The sequence below is a fragment of the Hippopotamus amphibius genome, chromosome 6 (genome assembly GCF_030028045.1).
Source record: "Hippopotamus amphibius kiboko isolate mHipAmp2 chromosome 6, mHipAmp2.hap2, whole genome shotgun sequence".
Classification (NCBI taxonomy): Eukaryota; Metazoa; Chordata; class Mammalia; order Artiodactyla; family Hippopotamidae; genus Hippopotamus; species Hippopotamus amphibius.
In genome coordinates this window covers 133,794,645-133,820,878 of record NC_080191.1, presented here as the reverse complement: position 1 = coordinate 133,820,878, position 26,234 = coordinate 133,794,645, and the positions used below count along the sequence as shown (strand labels likewise).

The window sequence follows — 26,234 nt, the reverse complement described above, 5'->3', positions numbered from 1 at the left end:
TTAATTGTGGGTTTAATTTTATTGAATGTTGATCCCTACTTAGATCACTGAGGCTTTCCCGTGTGAATGAATTAACAAGAACTATGAATAGGGTTGATTCTTGTTATTTGATGGCGTTTTGCTCTAAAGTCAACAGTAACACTAAATGAACAAATACTGAATCACTGTCTCTTGGAAAATACAGTGTTAGGTTCCTATGAGCCTCTGATCACATAGCATTTTCATCAACTGATCTTGTTTTATGTGTTTCTGTATAATCTCTGATTTAACATATATCAGTGATTCACTAACGCTGAAGTCACAGCCAGTAGCACTACGACTCACACCTGAATGAAGCGTATCTAACACGTCTTTTCTCTGTAAGGCACATCACAGCCTACTTGCACTTAGGAACACGAGACAGCACTTCAGCACTAGGCTTGGGGGTCATTTTAAACAGTGAAATCACTAACAAAAAGCACAAAAAATGTGAAAAACGTGGCACTACATAGATCGAGAGAAGAACCCTGTTTACAATCTTGTTGTTGGACCTCAGCTGGGTACACGTGTGCAGGGTAACGGAAATCTTTCATCAGTCTGTGCATGTCTGTAAATGACCTCGAAAGCACCGTGAGTATTGATTTGGGGGTTACAAATAAATTTTAGCCAGTAGGTGAATCAGCAAATGGGAAATTTGTAAATAAGTAGGACTGACTACACTTTCGTCCATTTTTGTTTTGAGGCTTTTAAAAAATATCCAGGAAAATGTGCAAAACAAGCAACAACATTAAGTGGGAATGGAGTCAAATAATTTCTTTCTCAATTACTACTGTATTTTAAAAAAACTCCCGGCCACTATATATTTTAGTGTTGAATATTTTGAATAGGTTAGGCATCTATTTATAACATATACGCCACATATCTGGTGTGGTGGCAAAATTTCTTCACTGACTATTCTTGCCCTGCATAAGTAAGGTTTAAGGAAGCCTTTATGTTTTCAGCTTGTTCTCTCCCAATCGGCCTACGCCCTCGGTTTTCTGCTCCCAACCACACAACATTTTCATTTTGGTATTTTAAAAATCACTATAATCGTCAGCCTGGCCCATGACTGTTTTGGAAGTGCCCAGAAGAGGTCAGAGAAATGCTGGGGCACCCAGGAGCCAATGCGCCTGTGAAGACGACCTTAGGACATTCATTTCTGACCCAACCTCCTATTCTAAATGTTTGCTTTATTAATAGATATCAACCTTGATATTACTTACTAGGCAATTTCTGACACTTTAAAAATCTCCTTTGACAACAGTCTGAAAGTATTGCTGACCTCATCCCCCTGCTGCCACCCTCCTCCCATCATTCCCCGACCAAAACTAAGGCAAAGTCAGAACGTTTTGAAAGAGCACAAGGAAAATGCGATGTAATCACAACGGGGCACAAAGGACTCCATTCGGAAGGCAGCATGTGGAAACTCGAATCTGGGGGACCATTCCTAAAGACAAAATGACTGAAAATTAGCACGCACACAGACTAACGCTAATAAAAACCAAACAGTTCTCATTACAAACATTCTGGATTCTTGCAAAATCCAATCCTCCCTTTTAAATGAAATCCCTGTTTCAAATTGCTTTTGTGATACCTTGGTTGAAGAAAGGTGGGGGGGAAGAGCGGGGCGGAAATATCCGATGCTGGATAGAATCAGGACTGCGAGTTCTGCTAGTTAATCATTTAGTCAAACACTTAGCCAGCCACTGGGTAAGTTCCAGCTAAGCCAAGGTCAAGTCTTGCACTAGTCCCGTGGGTCAGCACCGAAGGAAGCCATCTCGATACAACTGTGCAGATACTATCTGAGGATTTACATACGTAGATTTGAGGGAAGTTCCAAGATAGTGAATTTTCTCTGCAGAGCTGCAACTCTTAGGAAAAGAGACCTATTTTTTGTGTTTTAGCTTGAGGAGTAATTAGTTTATAATTGTATTTCATATATACATGTGACCAATTTACCTTGAATGCATAGGCACAAACATACACCCCCACCCACAACCACACCCCCACACCCCCAACACCCACATACACACAGGCACAAGCTATCCATAGTTAACCTGAAATCCATTTGCTATCAGACTTACAGGTAAACTCACTGTCAGATTTACAGGTAAAATGTTAACTACAGGATTTTCATTACGGTTCGGCCAAAGATGTTTATGTCATAATAATAATAAAAAGTCAATGTTTGACATGTGTCAGGCACCAAGCGCTTACTTCATGCAAGTCACTTTTTTAAATTCCTTAACATTTGTTCTCATTTAACTCTATATGGTAACAATATTTTTATTCCTACTTTAGAGCTAGAGAAATTGAGGATAAGGATTCTGTACCCAAAGTCACAGAGTTGGTAAGTAGCAAAGCTGAAGTTTAACCTCAAGCAGTCTGGGGGCCACAGCCTGAGCTCTTAACTATGATTTTAAACTGCTTCTCTGGTTTTAATTATTTTTCTTCCTTATGATATCTTCCCATTGCTCTATAAATGGGACGTTACCTCTATTTTAAGGAAACCTAGGCAGATAGTGGTTACACGCCCAAAGTCACCAATATGTCTTTAGATAGAACCTAGGTCTAATTTTAAGCTGATGTTTTTCTACAGTATCATCCTTCCATACCTCCAAATAACATGAAAAAAAAATTTCGAAGCTCCCCCAAGAGAGAATCCAAATTAAATTATACAGCAATCACTGTTTTTTTGACACCCAATTAAGATTTTAATGGCTCCATAACATGAGTATAGCTACATAAACTTTTTCACCTCATTTGACCCTAGATTTTTAGAACTTGTTGAGATAATTACAGAAATCTCAAGTCTAGTGGACCTACAGTAATAATCCTTAGTTGGCTGTGCCCAAATTAGTGAAATTCTTCAGCCTTATCTCATAGCCCATTTAAATGAATGGCTCACAGCCAAGAGAGGACAGTCAATAATTTTCCGGTAGGGAGTCCTCCTAAATTCACAACCAAAAACATTCTGTTAACAAATGGAAGCCCTGAAACTGTTACAGTTAAGTTAATGTGCCCTAAGTCTAAAAATAAATTTTCTTTTTCAAGTCTAATTTGCATTTTAAATCCTAAAAGATTCTTTGCTGGCAAAAAAAGCTATTAGAGATTATGCTGCAATTTAAATACAATATATCACTTAAAATAGGTTATCAAGGCTGGGTGTTGATTATAATGTTAATGAAAAATGATGTTCCTTTTTTAAGGAAAGATATAGAGGGTTATGAAAAGGCTACATTGTTCCCTTAGTAACCCTCATTCTGTAGATCGCAAGCTTCCTGGACATTGGTATATATGTCTAAAGAGGAAGCAATGAAATTACATACCCATGTTTCTCCCATTTAATCATTTTGCTATTTTGGATCATGCTGTTGAACAAAAATGATCAGTCTAACTTCAATTACTGAGAGTAACTCAAAACATTCTGCCTTTGCATGAATTTTGGTTAGGGAGTGGTGCAAAAAGATCACAGTAGAAGGATAAGCTGGGTCATTGGTGCTTTAGAATGCTGCCTCAAGTCAAAACTGTAAAAACAAAAACCCTTCTCCAGTGGGCACTATGAAATTTAGTACATATTAGCAAACTAGGCCATTAGTTGACACAAGGTAGCATTAGGCTCCACATGTTTATATTTTTTTAATGAATACATATCTCTGTTCTATTATAGAAGACCCAGAGGATTATGCTAAATCATTTGCCTTCTCCAAAAAGATTTTTTTTCCTGTGGACCTTGAAAAAGACTAAAACTTTTAATTTCATTTCAACAACTATTTTTGAGTATCCCTACATGTCTGACACTTTTGGGATCTGAATATTATGTCATGGTGAATAATCAGATATAATCCCTGCCCTCACAGAATTTGCATGGCTGCCTCTGACACAAGACTGTTTCTTTCATAATGCACATGAACTCCTATAATATAACTATATCTAAAAATGAAGGGTAGTTATGCTCTGTTATATCCAATTTCTAAATTTACCTAGTGTTCAGTTGACAAATAAAGCTCCTATTTTCTGTAACTCAAGAGGTAAGGAGTCACTTGCAGTGTGCTTCTATAAATGAGCTTATTATGCGTGTATATGTGAGCTGACCACAAGTCTGAATGAGCATACTACGAGTGAAGCAACCTGGGATAGTGGAAGCTTCGAGGATGACAGTCAAAAATCAGCAACATTTAGCCAAATAGAGACATTCAAGAGAAGGCAAGCACAGGGCCTCATTCAAAGAGAGCAGAGATGAGTCACTGAGAAGGAGGAAGCTCTGAGGGAACTGGAGCTGGAAAAGAAAGGCCAGACTAGTGGAGATTTTGGTCACAGGGAACTGGAAATGCTTACCTGAGTAGGAAATTAGTTAAAAAATCTCCCTGAAACAGGAAAATAGTGGGAAAGAGAAATACATACAGAAACTGTTTCCTTGTTGACCCAGTTCTAGCTTAGGAGGGTAGAATTAACTAGGTAGATTAAACAACCAAGAAGAGAGTTATCGACTTTACTGCTAGCAAAGGAGATAGATCAGACAGAAAAGGGCTAAACTCAGGAGACTTGACAGGGAGATACAGAACTGAGAAATCTGATTTGCATACACAGGACAAAGCCAGGATGAGACCACTTCTTTGCTGCTGTACTTGTGTATCAGGTGCCTTAACAGACACTTTGCCTAGACAACAGTGGTTTTGTGACCAAGATAAGGAACCTGACAAAATAAATATAAAAAATAAAAATATTCATTTATGCAACCAATATTTATTGATAACTTACTATGTGCCATGTACCTTGCTAGCTGCTGGAAACACACTGATGAGTAAGATAGAAATAGCTATTACAGAGGGCAAAAGTAGATGTTGGACAACTAACTACAAGTGAGATGAGTTATGGGTAAGCATGTAGGATGTACTGGGAGCAGAGGAGTTAGCTAGGCAAAGGTGGAAGAGGGAAGACATTTCATTCATTCATTCATTCATTCATTCATTCATTCATTCAACAGATATTTGAGTCAGGAACAGAGTCGTGGCCAGGCAGAGAAGCTGAGTGACAGCCTCAACAAAAGAGGCAATCAAAAGAAGACTGAAGTGTAGAATGGCTCTCTGTGAGTGTGGAAAGGTAGGCCATCCTCAGAAGGAAGGATACAGGATGGATAAAGAATGAAGAGCTAGACCCCAGGGCCTCAGCATTCCAGGAGGAGCCCTGCCTGTCTTCAACTGGTAGAAAGAGACCTGTGGGAACTAACAAGCAGGGGCTTGGCCTTTGTCCCTCTGTCCAGTTTAGGAAAGAGGTCCAATTACAGGAAAGAGGATTCACTCTTGCTGAGGTTGCAGGACACAGCCAGCCTTGTCCTAGAAGTCCTCATCATGGGCATGTAATAGAAATGGGCCTCTTCATTTTCAATCTATGTGTATGGCTGGTCAGAAAGTTCCAGATCCTCTCTTCAGCACATGCCCTTGCCAAGTCAACTTAGGGTTTCAGGAGCCCGAGCTCGGACAAGGTCTCCCCATGAATCCAGACAGAGTTCTCGTGGACTGCAGATGTTAAGCTGACGGACGACCTCTCCTGTGAGGTGCATACGTCGTGGCATCATTTGTGTGACTGTATGGCTAGATGAGAGATGGAGCCTCAGACCACCAGCAATGCAATAAGTTAGTATGAAATGTGCAGTTTCTAAGAAACAACTCAAAGTATATTTCCAGATAATCCAGACTATAAAAGCAATGAGCATTATAGGTTCACCATTTACCTACAGCAACGATTCTAATTCCAACATCTTGCACAGTGACTAGTCCGTAAGAGACACTCCAAAAGAATCCTTCCTTCTCAATTAAGTCTTCTGTTAGTAAATTATCACCACCTGTTATTTAAAAGCTGTACTTTTGCTATATCAGAATCTTAAAATATTTTGATACTGGCTTCTTTTTCCCGTTACTACACTCAAATAAAAATGACTTTTATTGTTCATTTAAAGTCAGATAGGCAATATCTGAGAAATTTTGAACTTTCACCGCATAATTAGGTTTTCTTGTATTTAAATAAAACAAGACAAAAAACTGATTCCTCCCTCCTTAAGTTTTTGAAATTAATAGGTGTGGTTGGCTGATGGTTGAGGGAAAAGATGGATCCTTGGCTTTCTGTGTTGGCATACAACATTAGTGAGCTGCTTCTTTCTCAGGGCAAATGAAGAAACATTTTTCTTCCATATAAAATGTTTGTCATGTACATAAACTGATGCAGGTAGAAGTAGTCTAAGCCAATCCAGTGAGACTGAATCCTATTTCAGACAACAAGGGAGGAAGTTCCTGGCTGAGAGCAAATAGAAAGAAGCTACACAGGGACAAGGAGCAGCAGGCAGCTGTGATGAGGGCACTGTAACCAGCAGACAGTGTGCGGTGATCCAAGAAAGTTCAGGGACTGGCAAAAGGCAATGAGGTGAAGCGCTAAGCTGGGTTTCAGTCCCAGAAGACAGGTTAGAAAAAGCAGAAACTCAATTTCCAGAACTGGGGAATGAGCCAGTGGTAAGATCCCAAGGGACAAGGAGGCAACCCACTCACTAGAGCTGGGGTCAGAGGCAGCTCACCAGGCGTGAGACTGACTGGAAACAGAGCCAGAGACACTGACCTTGGCCTTAGTGAGTGCCTGGGCCTGGAACGGAGCTGACCCTACAGCAAGGGCCTGCGTGGAACTCAACCAGTTTGTCAGCTTTGCAAATCTTCCCACTTCTTTTCTGTGTCTTAATTTTATTACCATCATTGTTGAAATACATCATGTAAAGTTTCATAGCATCTATAGCTGCTATCTTATACTGTCTTTTAAAGATTCATATTTGCATGGATATGAGTTTAAGGGGACTTTCAAGGTTTCACTTGTGCCATTTCTTCTCAACACTGCTCATTTCCTTTTTTTTTTTTTTTTTTTATTTTTTTTTTGGGGGTACACCAGGTTCAATCAACTGTTTATATACACATATCCCCGTATTCCCTCCCTTCCTTGACTCCCCCCCCCTCGAGTCCCCCCCACCCTCCCTGCCCCAGTCCTCTAAGGCATCTTCCATCCTTGAGTTGGACTCCCTTTGTTATACAACAACTTCCCACTGACTATTTTACATCAACACTGCTCATTTCCTTACTCCAGAATATCATACACAGGGCTTCGAGAAATTCTCTGCTTGGTTAATGACTTTTTGTATTTTGCCTTTTTATTTGATTCACTTAAATATAGTTAAATTAGTTCTGAACAAACACAATTATTAATACTTTGCTTCTTGGCTCCTAGGTTAGTGAAATCAGTAATTGCTATATAGCTTTGTTTGGGGATAATGGATTCATTTTGGCTTCAGGCTGGCAGAGGTATCAGAAACATCCTAACGTCACTCAATTAATTTCATTATAGCAGAACATTAAGCCCCTAGATTTAACAAAAACTTTCTTTTCTGAAAGTATTTTTAAATAACTACTAGATCCTCAAATACATCTTATTATGTCTTTAATGATTTGGCAATTCTTTAATGAAAGAATTTCTTTGAAGTTCAAGAAAGCCTTGATTAACAAAGGGAACTAGTTAAGACATACGGCCTAAGCAATCTTCACCATTTTATAGTTGGTTCACTTGTTTTTGCTTTAAGCATCAAGCACAAAAAAAAAAAACCAGATGCACTGCTGGCTATTGGTTACCTGCTCACTGATTTCAATTCAACTTTCTAACCCTCGAGTCTGTGCTGTGGCCCAAACCCCTTTTTATTAGTTTCAGGCTAAGGTGCTACTGTCAGACTTCTCTGGACTGAAAAGTTTTTTAAAAGACATGTGGTGTCTGAAATGTGACAATTTTGTTTGGGCTTTCCTTTTAATTTTGAAGGAAGATCATGCCTCTGAAAAAATGTTTAAACAAACATTTTGTTTTAAGATAAGCACTCACTGATTCACTCTGAGTTTTCATCTAGGCTGGTGAAAAAAATAAATAAAAATGAATGCATGAGTAATCCTAATTCCATCAAATGGAGTTTCTGCACAACATGCCAGACAGGTGGCCCTCCAGCGTCTCCTCTTACCAGCTGCGGTTGACCCACTGGAGTGATAATAATCACATATGACAACAAAGAAATTGAAAACCCTAACCTGTGTGGACCCATTTCTAGATCAGGTGGCACATGCTATGATTCTAGAATCTGACTCTTGTCAGCAAACATTTACCTCCATTCCGAAGGGTATCTCCTGCCAACCTCCCTCTAGAAAAGGAAAGAAAGGGCTTTGGGTTGTGTGAGGAAACAGGATTAGATGAATATTTCTAGAATCCTCTTGGGCAAGAAGGCATGATTTATTAAGCCCTAAGCCTACTCACAGGATGCTCCCTCCAGCTCTCTGATTTAAAGGAAACCTGTTCCACTGAAGCTGTCTCTCCCCCAGCACTCCACACACTGAAAAACAAAACCAGCCTTCTTCTATCACTCTACGCAGCCCCCAAATCATTCCTCTCCACTGCGTGTACTTAGGCGTCTGCCAGCTGACCATCCCCACCCACCTCATCTACTTTATCTCTGTCATCTCCTGACTTCCTAGACCTTCATCTTTGTTTATTAAAGACTCTTGACACCTCATTCACAGTCTTCCCTTCCACAAACATTCTACCATCTGCCCAGGTAACATCAGGGACTACGTGGACAATCTCTGCTACTCTCTGGCTTAAGAATTTCTTAACCTTATAAACTCTCCTGACCTTCACCTCCATTCCACATCTGTACATGCATGCACTTTCATGGTAACATCCTGATGTTATCACCCAGAACAGTTCTACCGTTGAAATCCCTGACTTGAGTAACCTACACTTTGGCCTTCCCATTCTTAGACGTTTTTTCATTTCTTTATTCCCTCTGCACCTGCTCTTCTACTTTACTGAGAGTTCTCACTTCATGCCCTCTCTGTTCTTCCTTTGGCTTTCTTTTACCTTCTATCCAGCCTGCCTCCTGTGGTGCCACCATATAAACCATCATCTCAGCAAAGTATTTCATTCCCTTGCCCCTGCAAATAAGCCTATCCTGAATCTTCCTAGCCGTCTACCTTTTCCCTTCCAACTCTAGGCTAAGACATTTAAGAATGTTTCTTAGAGATTTATTGATTGACTTTTTTATTGCAAGCTCCTTATGAGCAGGGACCTTGTGTTGTTCACTTCTGCATCTGCAGCAGCTAGAACAGTGCTCAGTGTCTGTGGAAGATATTATCTGCGATGCTGGGAAAACCCCATAACTGCCTGGGGTTTACTGCCATTTCAAATTATGGTCTTCAAGTTCAACAGGGCCATCAATTCTGTGCACAGCCTTTCTACGTGGTCCTGGTTAGCCTTCCCTCCCACTCTGTACGCTGGCGATTTCCAGCCTTCAGTACCCTTACTTCCTCTTACACAGGGAAAACTGAAGTAACTGGATGATGAGTCACACGGCTTCCCATCCGTCCCAGCCTCTAACCATACCTGCATTCACACCATCATTGCTGCTTTCCCTCTGGTAAGAGAGGAAGAGGGGGTCCTCCTCTGTTTAAGAGTGGTCCTGCCATCTTTTCTCTGGGTATATCCTCTCTTACATCCTCAGGAACAAGATCCATCCATTTTCCAACCTTCCAAAGGAATCTTCAACCTCTTCCTTTCTGCTTTCATTTCTTGTCTTACTCACCCTCTCAGCTGCATTTAACTCCAATGATCAGACTCTGATTTTAACATTCTCTCTAACTTTTGCTTCAGTGATTTTGCACTTTACTGATTTTACTTCTACCTCCCTGGCAACTCCTCTTCAGTTTCTTTCTAAACATCTCCATTTCCTTCTGGGGAATTCTTCGCCACTTTCCCTCCACTGATGACTCCTGAATCCTTATCTCCACTTTTGACTTCCCTGAACTTCGCCACACAGAAGACTCACCGGTATCTCAAATCTACACAGTCTCAAAGGGAACTTTTTGCTGCGTTGGCCCCCGTCTATTACCCAACCCGCTCTTCCTCTGTGTTCCCTGGCTCAGTGACTGGCAACACGTACCACCCGCTTCTCAAGCCAGAAACTTGAGTTACATTTTACTCACTTCTTTCTCACAACCTCACATATTTACACAAACACTATGCCTTATAAATTCTACCTGCTAAATATTTCTCAAATCCATCTATTCCCTCTACCCTGTTACCATCAAATCCAGGCAACCATTAGCTCTCATCCAGGTTAAGAGGGCAGCAGCCTTATTCACTGCCCACAGTCATTCCTCAGTTACAGTCAGTGATCCTTCTCAACAATTCTGATCAAGTCATATTTCATTGAAAACCCTTCCTTCTGTAACTTCACATCGCTATTAGTAGAAGTTTCAAACACTTTACCACGGACTACAAGATCCATTTCCTGCCTGTCTCTTGTGCCAACGCTCAAATACCCTTCTCAGGCCCACTCTCACATCCACATACATGCCCTCTAGGACTCAGCCCTATAGCCATTCTTCCAGTTCTTCAACCTTGTTAAGTTCTCCCTCACACCTGGGACACGGAAATAGTATTCCCTTGCATAGGTAAATCTTTGCCTCTACTTCACCAGGTCTGCACTAGCTAGCCGGCAAGCTTGACCGTGCGCCACCTCTGCTTAAAGCCCTTTAGATGCTCCCCATAACATGTTTATTCATTTTCTGCAGACTTGGTGAGGAATTATAACCCAGTGCATCCCGCATTACACTCCAGCCATCGTGAACCACTTGCAGCTCCGATCCTCACCCAGCCTCCCCAGGCATCTTGCCCCCAGCCTGCGCACAGGCTGCCCTCTGCTCCACCGGCCTGGCAACCTCTGCCTGGCTTTTCTGAACCTGCAGGCCACGTTTTCTCTTGCAAATGCTTTCCTGGCCCCGTGACAATCACTCTAGCTGCCAATCTATAATGACTGATGTGGTTTAGGTGCCCTGTTCTCAGCGTGCCTGCAGCACACTCGGCTTCTTTCTGCCCTAGCACTTACCCAAAACACGGTATGGTAATTTTGTTTATCCATCTGTCATGCTGACCAGATGATCACCTTCCTGAGGGCAGGGTATATCTTAGTTCATAGTCCCAGTGTCTTGTAAAGTGTTCAGAGTTTAGAAGGTGCTCAATTAGTGTTTTGGGGAAATATAAATAAACGAATGAATCCATGAATGGATGAGAAAATACATTGTTCTGAAGTCTCTATGGAAACATCTGTGCCAGTATTCTACTCGGGAAATTCAGGAGCACAGTCCAGGTTCAGCTTCTCCAGTGGTAGTAGGAAAACAGGCCCAGTGTCCCTCCGCTCTGACTTAGTTTTTACTGAGTAGCACAGTCTGAAATTGCACCTGTTAAAGCAATCAGTTGGTTAATGTATCTTCTTTTAAAAATGCAAACATCCAGGGAATTCCTACATACCTTAATGTCAATTTATTCACTTAAATTCCTTTCCCCCTAACACTTAGCAGAGACCACTCCGCTGAAGGAACTGGAACTCTGCATGGCAGAGAGGAGGCAGGTCTGGCACGGGTATATTTTAAAAGCTTCCCCAATTATCCTAATAAGCAGCCATGGTTGAGAATCAGATTCTTCAGTGCTTCTCAGACTTTACTGTGGACTCTCCTCTCCTGCGGACTTGACCAAAATCGCAGCTACAGAATCAACAGGTCTGAGGCGGGGCCTGAGAATTTGCATTTTTGCAAGTTCCCAGCTGATGCTGATGGGGGACAGAGAGGGGAGGAGGTTCATGGACCAGGCTTTGAATAACAAGAATCTAGTTACTCTTCTCTTACTGTAGGCCTCTGGCTTATTTACTGTTAGGGCTTAATTGCTGGGGAGGGAAGGGCTAATAGTGAATGTCTGCAAGGGTGAGCACAGAATAGCTATGTGTTCAAATCAAGATGTGCCTGACTGGCTTTACAAAAAGAAAAAAAAGGAAAAAGAGTTTTGCTTTACAGGAAACATGGATCCAAGTGCCCATTTCTGATTGTGTTCATTTTACCTGATTCACAGACTGAACTGTCACTCCCTGTGCTAAGACAGAGCACAGTAGTCAAGAGAAGTGTTGATAAGAGAGGACACGTTTTTACCTGAGACTATCTAAAACGTACTTCTCTCTCTCTTTCCCTTCACCCCCTACCCTCTTTCTTTTTGGCTACACCTTCCACTTTAAAAATATATTGACTGCCTTCTGATTCTCAGTAAATAGCTTTTTTTCCCCTCAATAGACAGCTTTAAATAGCACATCTGTAACTTTCATGAAAGAACACGTTAAATGGGCTGTATCTGTGCATTATACCTGTGGTGCATCTCCTTGAAGGATGCGTAAGATGAAATAGGCTGTCATTAATCTTTGCTGTTTCTCTGTAAAATAAGACACTTTTAATTTTAATTTTGTAGATAAGGAAAATGAAATGCAGAGAGCTAAACTGACTTAATTAAGATCACAAACTAGCAACACAGGATGTGGCCCAAACTTACATGTTAGTTCTTCCATGCTGTTGGCTTAGTTAAAAAAAGAAGCCATAATCTTTCAAAAGATTGTGCCTTAATTACTCAAAACACTTGCATCTCTCTGAAATAAACTTTACTATTTAATAGCCTTTCTCCTGCACATATCTATTGCTGGAATTTATCTATATTCTAGTCATCCAATTATTAACCTATGTCGTTCAGAAAAGAATTGAAAGTGGCCTTACAGGGATACATAAAATCAAATCAAATACATTAGCTGTGAAAGAAAGAGGAGGGCAGGAATAATGCCAATGAATCAAATGTATACAGAAAGGTCCTATAATTATAGGTTAAGAACAAATCTCTTGACATACTGGCAGTCAAGGTGAAAAGGGAAACATTTCCAAGAACCTTTATGAAAAACCAACACCTTTTCCCAGAAGCATGATTATCCCCAGTAACCACTGTGGTAGACCCAGGATTCTGCCTTTGCTTAAGAGAGGGCTGGGGCACCTGGCCCTACCATAACCCGTATCTGACTTCCTCTCGCCATGCAGCTCCTGCACATGCAAACAATGCTTCCAATGTCTACTTCCAAAATAATTTTAACTTCCTAGTTGATTTACTATTACCATAGACTTTTCATCAATATAACACTAATAAAGTCAAATAATAGGTACTCACCCGAACTGAGAAACTTAAGTTATTTAGTGATTCGGTAGGCATTGAATACACATAACCACTTTGAATTGTGGAAATGGGAATCCATGGACTCAACATTTAATAACAACAAGCATAAGATCAAAACAGAAGATAAATACTTATAAATGGACACTGGAGAGATGGGAAAAAGGGACAAGTGTGATTTTGTTGCTTTTTATTGGCATTCCATAAAATTCACCCAATGACTTTTAATATATTTATACAGTTGCGCAATGATCACCACAGTCCAATTTAGAAAAATTCTATCACCCGAAAAGGTTTCCTGGTGCCCATTTGCAGGTATCTCTGCTCCACTCCCAGTCCCTAGGCAATAGCTATTCTACTTTCTGCCTCTATAGTTTTGCCTTTTCTGTAAATTGGTATAAATGAAATTATATAATATGTAGGCTTTATTATTGTCTGAGTTATTTCACTTAGTATAATGTTTTCAAAGTTCCTTATTGTTGCATGTATCATAGTTTGTTCCTTTTTGCTGTTGTGTAGTATTCCTGTTTATAGCCATACCATATTTTGTTTATTCCCCCGTTGAGGGGTATTTGGGTTGTTTCCATGTTTTGGCCTCTATGAATAATGCTGTAATTTAAAAATCACATGAAATCCTCTTGAAGACATATATTTTCATTTTTCTTAGGTAAATACCTAGAAGTGAAATTGCTGGGTCGTATGGAAAGTGTATGTTTAACTTTCCATATAAACTGCCAAATATTTTCCAAAATGGTTTTTATATATCGTATTGGGATGTATTGAAACATTTTACATTTCCACCAGCTACACATGATGGTTCTAATTCCCACATCCTCACCAACACTTGGTATTGACTATCTTTTTTATTATAGCCCTTCTAATGGGTATAGGGTGAGGGTGTTTTGCAAAGAGAATTTATTTCAGTTTGTAGTCAGTCAGAAATCAGATCAAAACTAACCACCACCCCCCCACACACAACCCCAGAATTTCCTGTTCTGAATGATCTCAGAGAATTTTTAAAGATTCAAGGGCTTGTGTACTTTTCCCCTTATAATCATTTTAACTATTTTTCAATTTCCCTTTAAAAAAATCTATCAATATTATAAACTGGAGCTTCATATTATGTCAAAGGCTTATTGGGAAGCACCTTGCTACACCATGGATTTTGGTGAGCAGGACAAAGCAAGACCCTTCCCATACTTACAAGAGGGGTCTTCCCGCACTTCTCACTCTACAATACTGAATATAAAGCAGGGGTCCTCACCCCACCTAAGCACAGAGTTTATATCTACTCCTTTACACACAGGTAACGTTTCCAGATGTAAAATAAACCTTAAGATTCCAAATAAGCTTATCGGGCATTGTTAATTGTCTTTCCCTTTAACCACTTAATCCAACTTATCTATGTTTTTAATACCTTGACCTTGCACTAAAAATAGATGGTGCACTACTGCTTAAAATTTACCTAGAAGGTTAAAAAAAAATTATATATGTGTGTGTATTTATCACGTAATTGGCTCCCTTTCTTGGAAAGGATGTGATTGACAGATGCTAATTTTGACTGGAGAACTTTTGAAGCAAATATTGCTACGTAATTGTCAGGAGAATGGTGTCAGGGAAGCCGCCCAAAGTAAATTGCCACATGTCACATTTAAATTAACACAGGTGTGCTTCAGCAGTCTTTCCACTAAGATACCTGCTGTGTCGTTATTGCCTGAAGAATTTTTTTCAAGCTTAATTACATAATGAAATGGCCTCATCTCCCACTTTGAAAGGCTGTTGTATGGCTGGCAGCCCGCGAGAGTCAGTCTGCAGTCTTTCCTGTACTCATTGAGTTGTGTCACTTTTCTTTGTGGAGGCTTCTGGGGTGTTAACAGGCAAGAAAGGAGGGACCGTGGCCCACAGCAACGCAGAGATTCCCTGTTGCTGCCAGGAGAAGGCCGTTTGGTAACAAGATACTTCACTTAGGGCACTACCAGGATCTGGCCCTTGCAGGAATGATCAGATATTTGGAAAGTTCATTTACTTCAAGGGTTAAAGCTCAAGCCACACAAAAGTGATTATAAATCAGACTATGGGACTTCCCTGGCGGCGCAGTGGTTAAGAATCTGCCTGCTAATGTAGGAGACAAGGGTTCAAGCCCTGGTCCAGGAAGATTCCACGTGCTGTGGAGCAACTAATCCCGTGCACCACAACTACTGAGGCTGTGCTCTAGAGCCCGTGAGCCACAACTACTGAAGCCCACATGCCTAGAACCCGTGCTCCGCAACAAGAGAAGCCACAGCAATGAGAAGCCCAAGCACGGCAACAAAGACTGCCCCCACTCGCCACTAGAGAAAGCCCGCGTGCAGCAGCAAAGAGCCAATGCAGCCAAAAATAAATAAATAATAAATCTTTAAAAAAAAGAATCAGAATATGGATGCATTATCTCACTAAGCTGAACATATCTTTCAAGTGAACACAATGCCTCCTTTCCTTATATTAATATTTAAATACTCATCAAAAGTTTGCTTGATTGAGTAGAGAATTAAAGGAAATGGATAGTTCTGAGAGGTTTCATCCAGGTCCCGATGCTCCACAAACCTGTCCCTCAGGGCTGCTGCAATTGTGCAGTGTACAACCTGCACAACTGTACAGATAGTCTTGCTCTCTCTTGAGAATTTTATTGCTCATGTATCTTAACTTGGTTTCTCTATCCCCTGGAGACTTTAAGACTACACTGCTAATGTTTGCTTCTTTAAGCCCCTCAATTCCACATTGTGTTTGATGTACTAAAGTCACCGATAAAGCTGCTCACTGTTCTCAGTAAAGTAGCTTGTTTCTTGGTCAAAGAGATATTCATTCTCCTCCTCAGTCTGGATTTAATTATTTCAACCCTCTGAGAGTCATCTTATGTCCTTTAATTCCAAGCTCTAGCATGAGGGTAGGCAACCTGCGCTCACATACTATACGTACAGGCATAGAGTATTAAAAGTCTGATAGACTCCTGGTCTCCTCTGAGGCAACATGGAGAAGTGGTCGTGAATACAGGCTCTGGAGCCAGGCTGCCTGGAGTGCAATCCCAGCTCAAGTTTGTTCATCTGTAAAAAGAATGTGTAATGGTACCTACCTCACAAGGTCATTATGAGGATCAAATGTAAACTGCTTACAATAATGTCAGACACATAAACATTTAGCAAGTGTTAGCTATTATTATTCTATCTTATCTCCTATCTTTACTTTATTATATTCTATTATTATTCTCTTGTATTGTTATACCCCTCTATTAATCTATTTAACATTTCTTCCTTATCATTGTATGTTACCTACCTCAATTTAGTAATAAAACACTAGTTTAGCAAGAAACACTGTGTGATGCATGTTTAACTCTTCAAGACAGCCCCCTAATAAAAGAACGATAGAAGGCTGTATTATTAGTTCCCTATTGCTGCTACAACAAATTGCTGAAAACACAGTGACTTAAAACAACACAAATTTATTATCTTATGGCTCTGGAGGTCAACAGGGCTGCATTCCTTCTGGATGCTCTAGGGAAGAACCACTCCTTTCCCTTTTCAGCTTCTAGAGGCTGCACACAGTCCCTGGCTGTGTTACTCCAAACTTGGCTTCCTTTGCTTCTGTTGTTACATCCTCCTCTCTGATTCTAACCCTCCTGTTCCCTTCTCTTATAAGAATCCTTGTGATCACATAAGACCATCCAGATAATTCAGGATAATCTCCCCAATATCCTTAACTAAATAATCACATTTGCAAAGTACCCTTTGCTGTATAAGGTAACATACTCATAGGATCCAGGGATAGGAAGTGGACATTTTTAGGGAGGCATTACTCTGCCTTCCACAGAGGGAAGAGCATTAGATGATCTCTTGAGATTATTTAAGCCAGTGGTACCCAAATGGAGATGATTCTGCTGCCCCAAGGAGACATTTTTTGGTTGTCACAACTGGGAGAGGGTGCTACTAGTCACCTAGTGGGTAGAGGCCAGGGATGCTGTTAAACATCCTACCATGCACAGGACAGCCTCCTCCCCACAACAAAGAATTATCCAGCCCAAAATGTCAACAGCGATGAAGCTGAGAAATCCTGATTTAAAGTATATGATTTCTTGAAATCTTAGTAAGTTTGCAATGAAATGGAAGCCAGTTTCAGGATTTAGTTTTACACAGAGATATTTGAGAAATCACATTCAAGCTCTATAACTCCATGTTTTTGACAATCTTATATGGTAAATAAAAGATGAATAACATTACTCATACTTTAATCGTAGGGTTTTGAACACTGCTTTAACGTGTTATTTGTTAAGTAGTGTTTGTTTCATTTTAGATCTGGTATAATCTTTCATAGTGATACAATTTTTATACAGGCAACTTAATTTAAAGTATGTATTATAAACATCATTTTATGTACATTATAAATATTTAAATTTATTCGAGGCTCAGATTTAAAGGACCTAACACCGGACAAATTTGAAGATGATCCACAGCCTTCTGCAATATTTTATTTTTGCCTTGGTGTGACTTGACCTCCATCCCTTGACTTCAAAAGATCAAAGAAAGAAGTACACTTGCCATGACGCACCCTTCCATGGGGAGAAAGATTTAAGCTAAGACCAATTTTCACTTAAAATAAGCACCTTGGGTATTAATACCTAACTTTTCCAATTCTGAACAATTTCCACACTCGGGTTTGAATTCTCCAAATCTTTTAAAGTAATCTATAGAATTTCTGGTAGGAGACTTTATATTTTTTTCAACATCTTTTTTTCCATCTTTCTTTTCTTTTCCATCCACTTCACTTTCACTCTCTCCCTTTTCTTTTTCTGTCCAAGATTTCCCCTAGAGTTTTCTTAATCTGCAGCAACTTCTAAAAGCAATAGCTGTGTTTTCTGTGGCAGAAAATATTTTCTAACCAGTAGAGGACTGTGGGGTGTGTGTGTGTGTGTATGTGTGTGTGTGTGTGTGTGTGTATGGTGTGAAAATTCTATCCATAAGGGTGAGTTTCGTCATTTTCCCCCCAGGGAGGAATAATAACTACGACTATGAAAGTATTCTAACAGCTTGTGAACCAATAGAGCAGAATGAAGAAAAACACACAGCTATTCAGCAACCTTGTTTACCACTGAAGCTATTTCTATTGTATACATTTCTCTGCCAAGATACAGTGCTGTGAGGTGTTTTTTACATTTGGTATGATTTCTAAGCTACATTTAAAGGATGCAGTTTAAATACATTTTAATGAGTTAAGCCTTGCCAACCACTATAAAAAAAAAAAAAAAGTCAAAGCCATACCCCTAAAACATTAAGTCACATTGTAAGATTCCGGATCCCAAATGTCACATTGCTCGTTGGATGGGTATCACTAAAGGGACCTGCTCAGATCTCTGGGGTACAATCACCTGTAGGATTTACAAAGATATGCCTACCTAGCCAAAGGATCTAGTTTCTTCAAAAATAAAATACAAGAAAAAAGAAAGAAAGAAGAGGGAGCAGGAGAAAAACAGAGTGCCTCAGGGAACCCACCGATTAAGGGATTTAACAGATGGGTCAAGTGTAATGAGGATGGAGAAATAATTAGAGGTCAACACATAAGTGGGAGTTTCTCAAAACAGAATAGCATGAGCGTATAAAGGGCAGCTGGTAGAGAGAATGGAGGGATAGGATTTAGGGAGGGAGCAAATGGTAACTTTGACAATTTGGGCACACACCAACTCTGGCACAGAGACCCTGGACATCTCCCAGCCAAGGCACCTGTGCAGCTATTCCCCTGAGGAATAAAGAAACTTCTTTTGTTTCTGGGAAGCCCCTTGGATGGGGAAGTGCATGTTATTACGCTGAGGAGCAAATGGCTGATATCCCAATCAGGTCTCCTTCAAGCTACCCACATTATGTCCCAGAGTGTACATATGGCCAATGCCCTTGAGATCCAGTGGGGAAAAACAAGGCAAAAAGCAATACAGAAAAACAAAGAGCACATACATACTCAGGACATTAGACTAGAACCTAGAATCCCACAATATTGTCCCATCATTATTTTGCAAAGGTCAGTAAATAACAAAAACCCAGATAAAACAATCCAACAGAAAATGGTTAAAAATCACTCAGGACAGATTGTTTCTTGGAAGAAATTTAGACATTAGAAAGGAAGTTTAGAGTCTCTTGTCAAAGGGCATAAACATCGTGTTCATATCCAAGGTGCTGTGCCCTGCGGCCACCTTTCTTCTCCTTGTCAAATGTTCTTATTTTTTTTCACCACACTCTAATTATGTGACTTGCATAGCTTCATACACTTCTCTGTTTCCTTCTCTGACTTTTCTTTTCCTTCTACTCTGATTCTTGATATCCTCTTAAGTTCAGCCCTTATAACCTCTTCTTCTTTTAGGAACTCAAATATTCCCAAGGTTTCAGCTATCACCCCTTGGTTGACAGATCCTAAATCCACTCCATCTCTACTTTCTTGCTGTCTATCTCCACTTGGATATTACTCCTGACTTAGACCCAACAGGTCTAAATCCACATTAATCAATCTCTCCCTAAAACAAACTTACCTCCTAACTTCACTATTTCTGTGTGAGCTGTCACAGTCTTTTGAGTCCCTTGAGGTTTCAAACTTGGTATCATTTTCAATTATTCGTATACTTTATTTAGCAAGCCAGTACTATTGAGCCATCCAATTGTCCCTTCACATTGTCTCACGGCTCTTCATCCCACCACAGGCAGCCCTCCTCAGCTCACACCTGGGTTAGAGAAGCAGAGCCTACCTGCCCACCCTTCCTAGCGTCTCATTCAGTCCACCAGCCTAGTATTCCCAGAATCATCTTCCAACTTTTGCCTTTGCGAGTGGCCTATTCTAGAAAATATCCTTCTTTCTTTTGCTACAAAATCAAGGCTAAACATGAATTTTCAAAGGTCTCCGTAACATGTCCTTATCTATCAAACCTACATTTTCACTGCTTCTCTCTATGATTTATTCCTGTTCTTTCCCCTAGTTTGAAATTCCCTCTTCTGTACCTCCACTTCCAAATCCTAGCCCTGTTTCAAGACCCCTCCCAAATCTTAACTTCTACACCTTGCTTTACAGGGCTATATGTCACTCCCTTTTTCATTCTTACCCCTCTAATGATCTGCATCAAGAAATTAAACATTGAATGATATGATGCATGCCATTTCAATGTGCTGATTTTCTTTCCCCAATTACATGGCAAGCTCCATAAAGCTAGAGATATAGTTCTCCATCTCTATCCTGTCACATACTCTGGGATTGAAAATAGTGAATTCTTTTTTAGAATGAATAAATTAACAAATCTACTACTTAAGTATATTTTGATTTTCTTTGACTATAAATTAGTGATCTATGACAAAAATATACACCACCAAATATAGAGATCTATTAGCATTTGATTTTTAAATCCTATACATTAATTGTAAAACTATCAAATTTAAAAATCATCTTCTTACCTGATTTTATGCAGTCTGCTGACTTGCAAATACCATCTAGAAAAAGAGAATATATGCATAAATATCTGCAATACGCATCTTCTCATTTCTCCCTAGCTTTTGTCCGTTTATAAATGGCCAGTTAAATAATCAATTCCTAACCATCGACAGCAGTTAGAAGAAAATATAAAGGAATAAAGTAGCAAATCCTAAATTAAAAAATTTTTAAATGAAGAAAAAAATTTATTTCTTATATTATCTCTGCCCACTAAGCTCTAGGTCTGTTAAATTGAAACATCAGTTGTTTTAGTCTGGTAATCATTTTTTTTTCCCATTAATGAGCCAATCTTTTCTAATTCTTGTTGTGAAAAACTTCTAAGCCTCGAATTAGACCTCTTAAATTCTTGCAAAGCCGTTTAGAATTTCAGTGACACAGCAAAAGTTGACTAATTTGAAGTTGGCCATAAAATTGTGAATACTTTCCACAAGTAAAATTTTACATTAGAATCTTCATAAAATAAATATGAGTGCACTAAATATTCTTGGCAATTAATAACTTAGCTCAAGCATAAAAGACATTGTACTTTAGTCAAAGTTGTTTTGGTGTATTGATGTTACATTCTATAAATGAATCTTTATATCACCATCTTTAAGTGTCTCTTTCCTTAACACTGTTTACTAGATGGGAAAAGCCTGAGATGAAGATTTCACTCTCTTCTGTATGTTTATGGGCACAGATGTGGGAGTAACCTACCATCATAGGTCGCATAGAGAGCTATCATTGTCACTGCAATGACAGTAAGGAGCAGGACAAGGACAGAGAGACTGATCTCCAGGGGGGTCCATCGCTGTTTCTTCTTTGGCTTTGGAGTGTTGATATCAGTTATATCCATCTGACTTTCAGATTTGCCCATTACCTAAAATCTGCAAAAAATTATTTTTTAATTTTTTAAAACTAATAACAAAATAATAAATAGATAAAAAGAGATCTTTTTACAGTTTTCTAAATGCTTAATGTGGCTGAATAAAAATAAAAGGTTAACTCGTTTTAAATTAGAAACAAATGTTTTTTTGCTGAAAGTCAAAATTTTGATTCTGAAAGCAGAAAGTATAAAGTCACATAAATCAAATAGATCCTGGTCACAGTCTTTTGCATTTTTTTTTTTTTTTTGACATATCACTGAAGATCCAAGCAAAATTAGACAAGGAAGCTCAGTTAAATACTCATGTAGGGTTCCTACAGCAGTTCATAAGCAAATAACTGCTGTACCATCATTAAGGAAAGTTTTAAACTCATCTTTCTGAACTTTGGACAACATCAAAGGTGAATTTTATATCTTGCTCCACTGGCTTCCTTTACAAGCTTAGAAATCAATGACTAATACTTAGAAGTTTTGACTAAGCAATCACTTGAAATATGAATACAGACAAAAACAAAAAGGAACTTTTGGTAGTTTTTTTTTTTCAATCTTAAAAACACCTTTTATTTTTACAGTTCAAAATTACAACGACTGCTAATATGGGTATCTATTAACTGGTTGGACAGCATTTTGAAAATGGTCACTCACTGGACCAAAAGTCATGGTTTACAACCTGGGATGAAAGATACTAACCATAATCACTGTTCCTTTGTGCAACTGAAGAAAAAATATGATTAAAAAAATTCAACCTTGGAGGTCAGGATAACAATTAAGATACTTAACTTGTTTTTAAATTAATAATATTAATACTTCTACTAATAATAGCTGACATTTATTGAGTACTTCCCATGTGTCACTCACAGTTCTTAGTGCTTTGCACATACTAATTCATTGAATCTTTGTAAGGCAGATTTGAATATTCCAATTCTATACCTTAGGAAAGTGGGACACAGAAAAGCCAGGTAACTTGCCCAAAGCCACATAACTAAGAACACATTTACAATGAACACATTTCAAAGAACACAATTACAAAGAACACATTTTGAAAGCAAATTGTATCATCATACAATGATAGCTACTTTAAACCTTATTGCAGAAGTCTAGGGGGTAAAATTAAGGGGATATAAGCCTAAATATTAGATTTCATTATGTTTCTTTTAAAGGCCTAGTGACTCTTTATCAGCCATTCACCAAAGCTTAGAATAGACAACTTCAATTTTTCTGCCTGACTGTAGAAAAGAGCATCATAAACTAACAGATTAGCTGTTTATAGCTTAAGGCAAATTAAGCATATAATTTAGTTCCTAGATGAAGTGACTGCTAAGAGATGCTTTTACAGTTAGAAATCTTTGTTGGATACATATAATTTTCTGAGTGTGTTTTGTAGAAAATGAGGCACAGGATAAAGTAGAAATGGATTCTACATTTGAAGTATGGCCTAGGTTATCCAGCAGGTAACTAGGAATTTAACCACCCCAGTGAGTTATTAATAAAGTGAGCCACAACTGGACTTTAAAGTTCTGGATACAAAGTCTAAGCATGAAGCTATAACCAAGGGCAGACTATCAAAAATATTTTATTAGACCATGAAAACTGTGCCTGCTCATTAAAAGTGAAATGTAATGTACCTGAATGTTAAAATGTCTTAATGGTTATGTAACTCATGTTGGCTTAGTCTCACAGCCTCTTTCTTGGGTTATGATATGGAAATGCATTGATAGTAGTCCTTGGAGTTTTAATAGGGGAGGTGGGTGGGGAAAGAAAAGATGGAAATGAACTTACGCTTGGACACCATACAGAGAGGTAAACAATTAAAAGAATAACTTTCCCACTTCTCCCAGATGAATTCAAGCCTGACTTCAAGAACATCTGAATATTAATCACATTTGCTTGAGTATTTCTGTTTCCTGAGTATTTCTCCCCCTGCTCTAATAGTATTTCAGAAGACAATCTAGATTAACATTCTCCTGATATAATATGACCCACTTCTCTTTTTAGTTCTTTCTTAGAAACAACTATTAGTTTCTCTAGTAAAACTTAGGGCCAGGAACCAGGGCAGCTAAGGGGTTAAATTAAAGGTGCTCTTTGGCGCCACCAGGCTTCCACCATGCAGGAAAACTAGTAGGCAGGTCTGTCTCCCTTCTGGGTTACTTTTCCCTGGCTTCTCCTCCTTATCTTTGAGATTGGGGTTCTGAGGTAGTTGGGGCTCTTAATGGTTCTGCACCTAAGGGAGCAGAAATTGTTACGGGGGAAATGAGGGCAGTGACTGACGCTGTTTCGTCCTTTTACCTGAATCAAAAGAATATCATCTTTGAATTACTTTCAAACTCTCCATCTGCCCCTCTTGTACTTGCCCTGCAAATTTTTAGTCTTTTGCTCCTAAGAAGCACTTTTCAACAGCACTGACCAAAGCAGAAAATGAGGCAAGTTTAACCTCCTAATTAACTTTGTCATTCATTTCCAGTTAATTCAAGCTGATTTGCTACTTTCTCTTAAAACAGGGGTCAGAATCTTGAAAATATTACTATCCCTCAGATATTTGGAAGTCCAACGCAACCACATCCAAGCCCATTTTAGAGAGGGGGGAAAGGAGGCAATTATACCAAAGAATACAAAAATTATAAGGTTGACACTGCAGTCCCATATAAAGCAGGATATGCCAAAACATACCTACATGCTTTAGGTATTCCACCTCAATTGGAGATATGTTGGAAAGTTCAAGCCAAAAAGTAGACACTTCCACAAGAGAGGATAGAGAATTAGGACATCAGCCTAACAAGAACCCTGCAAACTTCAGTTTGACAACACCTCCAAAAGAATAAAAGATTATTTTGCCTTAGTATAAAGTGAGCTTCAAAGCAATATACAGCAGCAATTTTTATACTAGTTGAGCATACACATTACTTTAGCACAGTCAAATCAAAGAACCCAGAAGATAACTGGTTTGTTAAAAAGAAGTCTATAAACCAAAGCAATGTTCATCTTCACAACACATTAGTACATTAACACTCCTGCAAATCCTTGAGGTTACACTATGCAATTACAGTTTGTATTATGGAAACTGAGGCACAGGAAGCAAGAGAAACAGGTTCCACCTATAATGGAGTCTAATCTAGAAAAATACTGAATCACTATGCTATACACCTGAAACTAACATAATACTGTAAATCAACTATACTTCAATTCAAAAAATACAGAGAGAAACAGGTTCCATATTTAGACGGTAGCTGCAGATTTGAGGAGGCACATATGCTAGAGAAATCACCTCCTTGTTCCCCCGGACATTAATTTGTAGGTGTTTCCTAGATCTGACATATGGAATTCTGAACACAAAGTCCCAAACACATTATGACCATATGCAGTGTAGCTATACAACAAAAGACAAAGCACGGAGTCCAAGAAACTGTCGGACAATTTTTTTTAAAGTGTTGGAACACAGCAATAATGCAAACTAGATGCCTTCATGGCCGGTTTGGGGACTAGTAGCTTCCAAATGCTGACACTGCAAATCAAGGTACTACTTTTCAGTTTAATAAAATTACCATTTGCATCATATATGGGAGAGCAGTAGACAATCAAGTGGCTAAAGAGAACAGTTCCGTTGCAATTACCCTTTTGTTCAAATAATACAAATAGGTTGAGACCGATTAAGGAAACTTTCATCTGCAAAAGAACTCCCCCCCCCCCCCCAACCAACCCTCGAGAGAGTTAAGCCTTATCAGCATAAATTATGTAAGAGGAAACTAAGGTTTAAAGCAAGATGAAGAGGTGGGATAATGAAAAGATCTTCAGGGTAGGGAAAGTAAAAATAGAAAAGTGAGTTACAAATGAGAAGAAAATGTGACAGAAATCAAAATGAAAACAAACCTTCCTTTAAAAAAACAAAAACAAGAAACAGTGTCTTTACAGAGGAATGGCAAATTCCCAGCCCCCAAATCAGCCCCGCTGCAATTTGGTAGCGCTGATCTCAGTAAGCAGACCTAACTCTCCGAGGCAGAGGCAGCAAGGAGCTATGGAAATGAACCTGAAGAGTCGACCTGACATCACTTGCAGAGCCCTCCTCCAGGTCACCCTCTCTGCCCCAGTCCCTCACTCTTCAAGCCTCAGCTGCAGCCTCTTTCCAGGGCACGCCTCCCTCGCCCACAGCCAAGGGGTCCCGGACGCTCTAATCGCACCGGACCTGAGCCGCGGACCCTGCTCCGTGCGCCTCCCAGGCAGCCACTCCCCGCGGCCAGCTCTGCCCTTCTGCTCCCGTCCCAACGGCTCCCACCGCCCCGGGGCGAGATCTCGCGCCCTTTGGACCGATCTCCCCCAGCTCCCAGGTGTCAGCTCGCTCTCCCGGGACTCACCCGTGGGATTCGGGAGAAGTTGGAGGCTGCTGAGCCCACACATCCCGACCAATGAGCGCACGGGGCCGGCGGGCGGCGTGGAGCCCGGCAGAGCGCTGGTGGGTCGTGCGTCCGCCCAGGCGCGCCCGGAGCAGCGCGGGCTCCCGGCGGCGGGCGGCGGCGCCGAGCGCAGGCCGGACTCCGGGGAGGTTCCAGGCCCGCCTCGGCCCGGGCCGGGGGGCGACGGGGAGCCCGGGCATCCCTCGGACCCGCACCCAGAGAGACTCACCGTGGCGTCTCAGCAGATCCCGCGCCGGGAGTTGGGCGGCTTCTCCCGCCTGCGCTGGGTCCAGCTTCGCCACTTGCACATCTCCGCGCCCCGCGCGTCTCGGCGCTCTCACCGCCCCCCCGCCTCGCCACTGCAGGACCAGCGAGAG

The 26,234-nt window shown here is 40.1% G+C and overlaps 1 protein-coding gene across 1 annotated transcript in view; it reads right to left on the bottom strand.

Annotated features, from left to right (window-relative positions):
- MME (membrane metalloendopeptidase) overlaps positions 1-25,704 on the bottom strand; it is an 88,910-nt gene extending 63,206 nt beyond the window's left edge. Inside the window, exons 1-3 of the mRNA XM_057740129.1 lie at positions 25,650-25,704; positions 21,304-21,473; positions 20,571-20,606 (exon numbers count right to left, since the gene is read on the bottom strand). Coding sequence (XP_057596112.1) covers positions 20,571-20,606; positions 21,304-21,463 — 196 coding nt within the window. The 5' untranslated portion in view covers positions 21,464-21,473; positions 25,650-25,704. The remainder of the gene's footprint in view (positions 1-20,570; positions 20,607-21,303; positions 21,474-25,649) is intronic.
- Between the last annotated feature and the right edge of the window lie 530 nt (positions 25,705-26,234).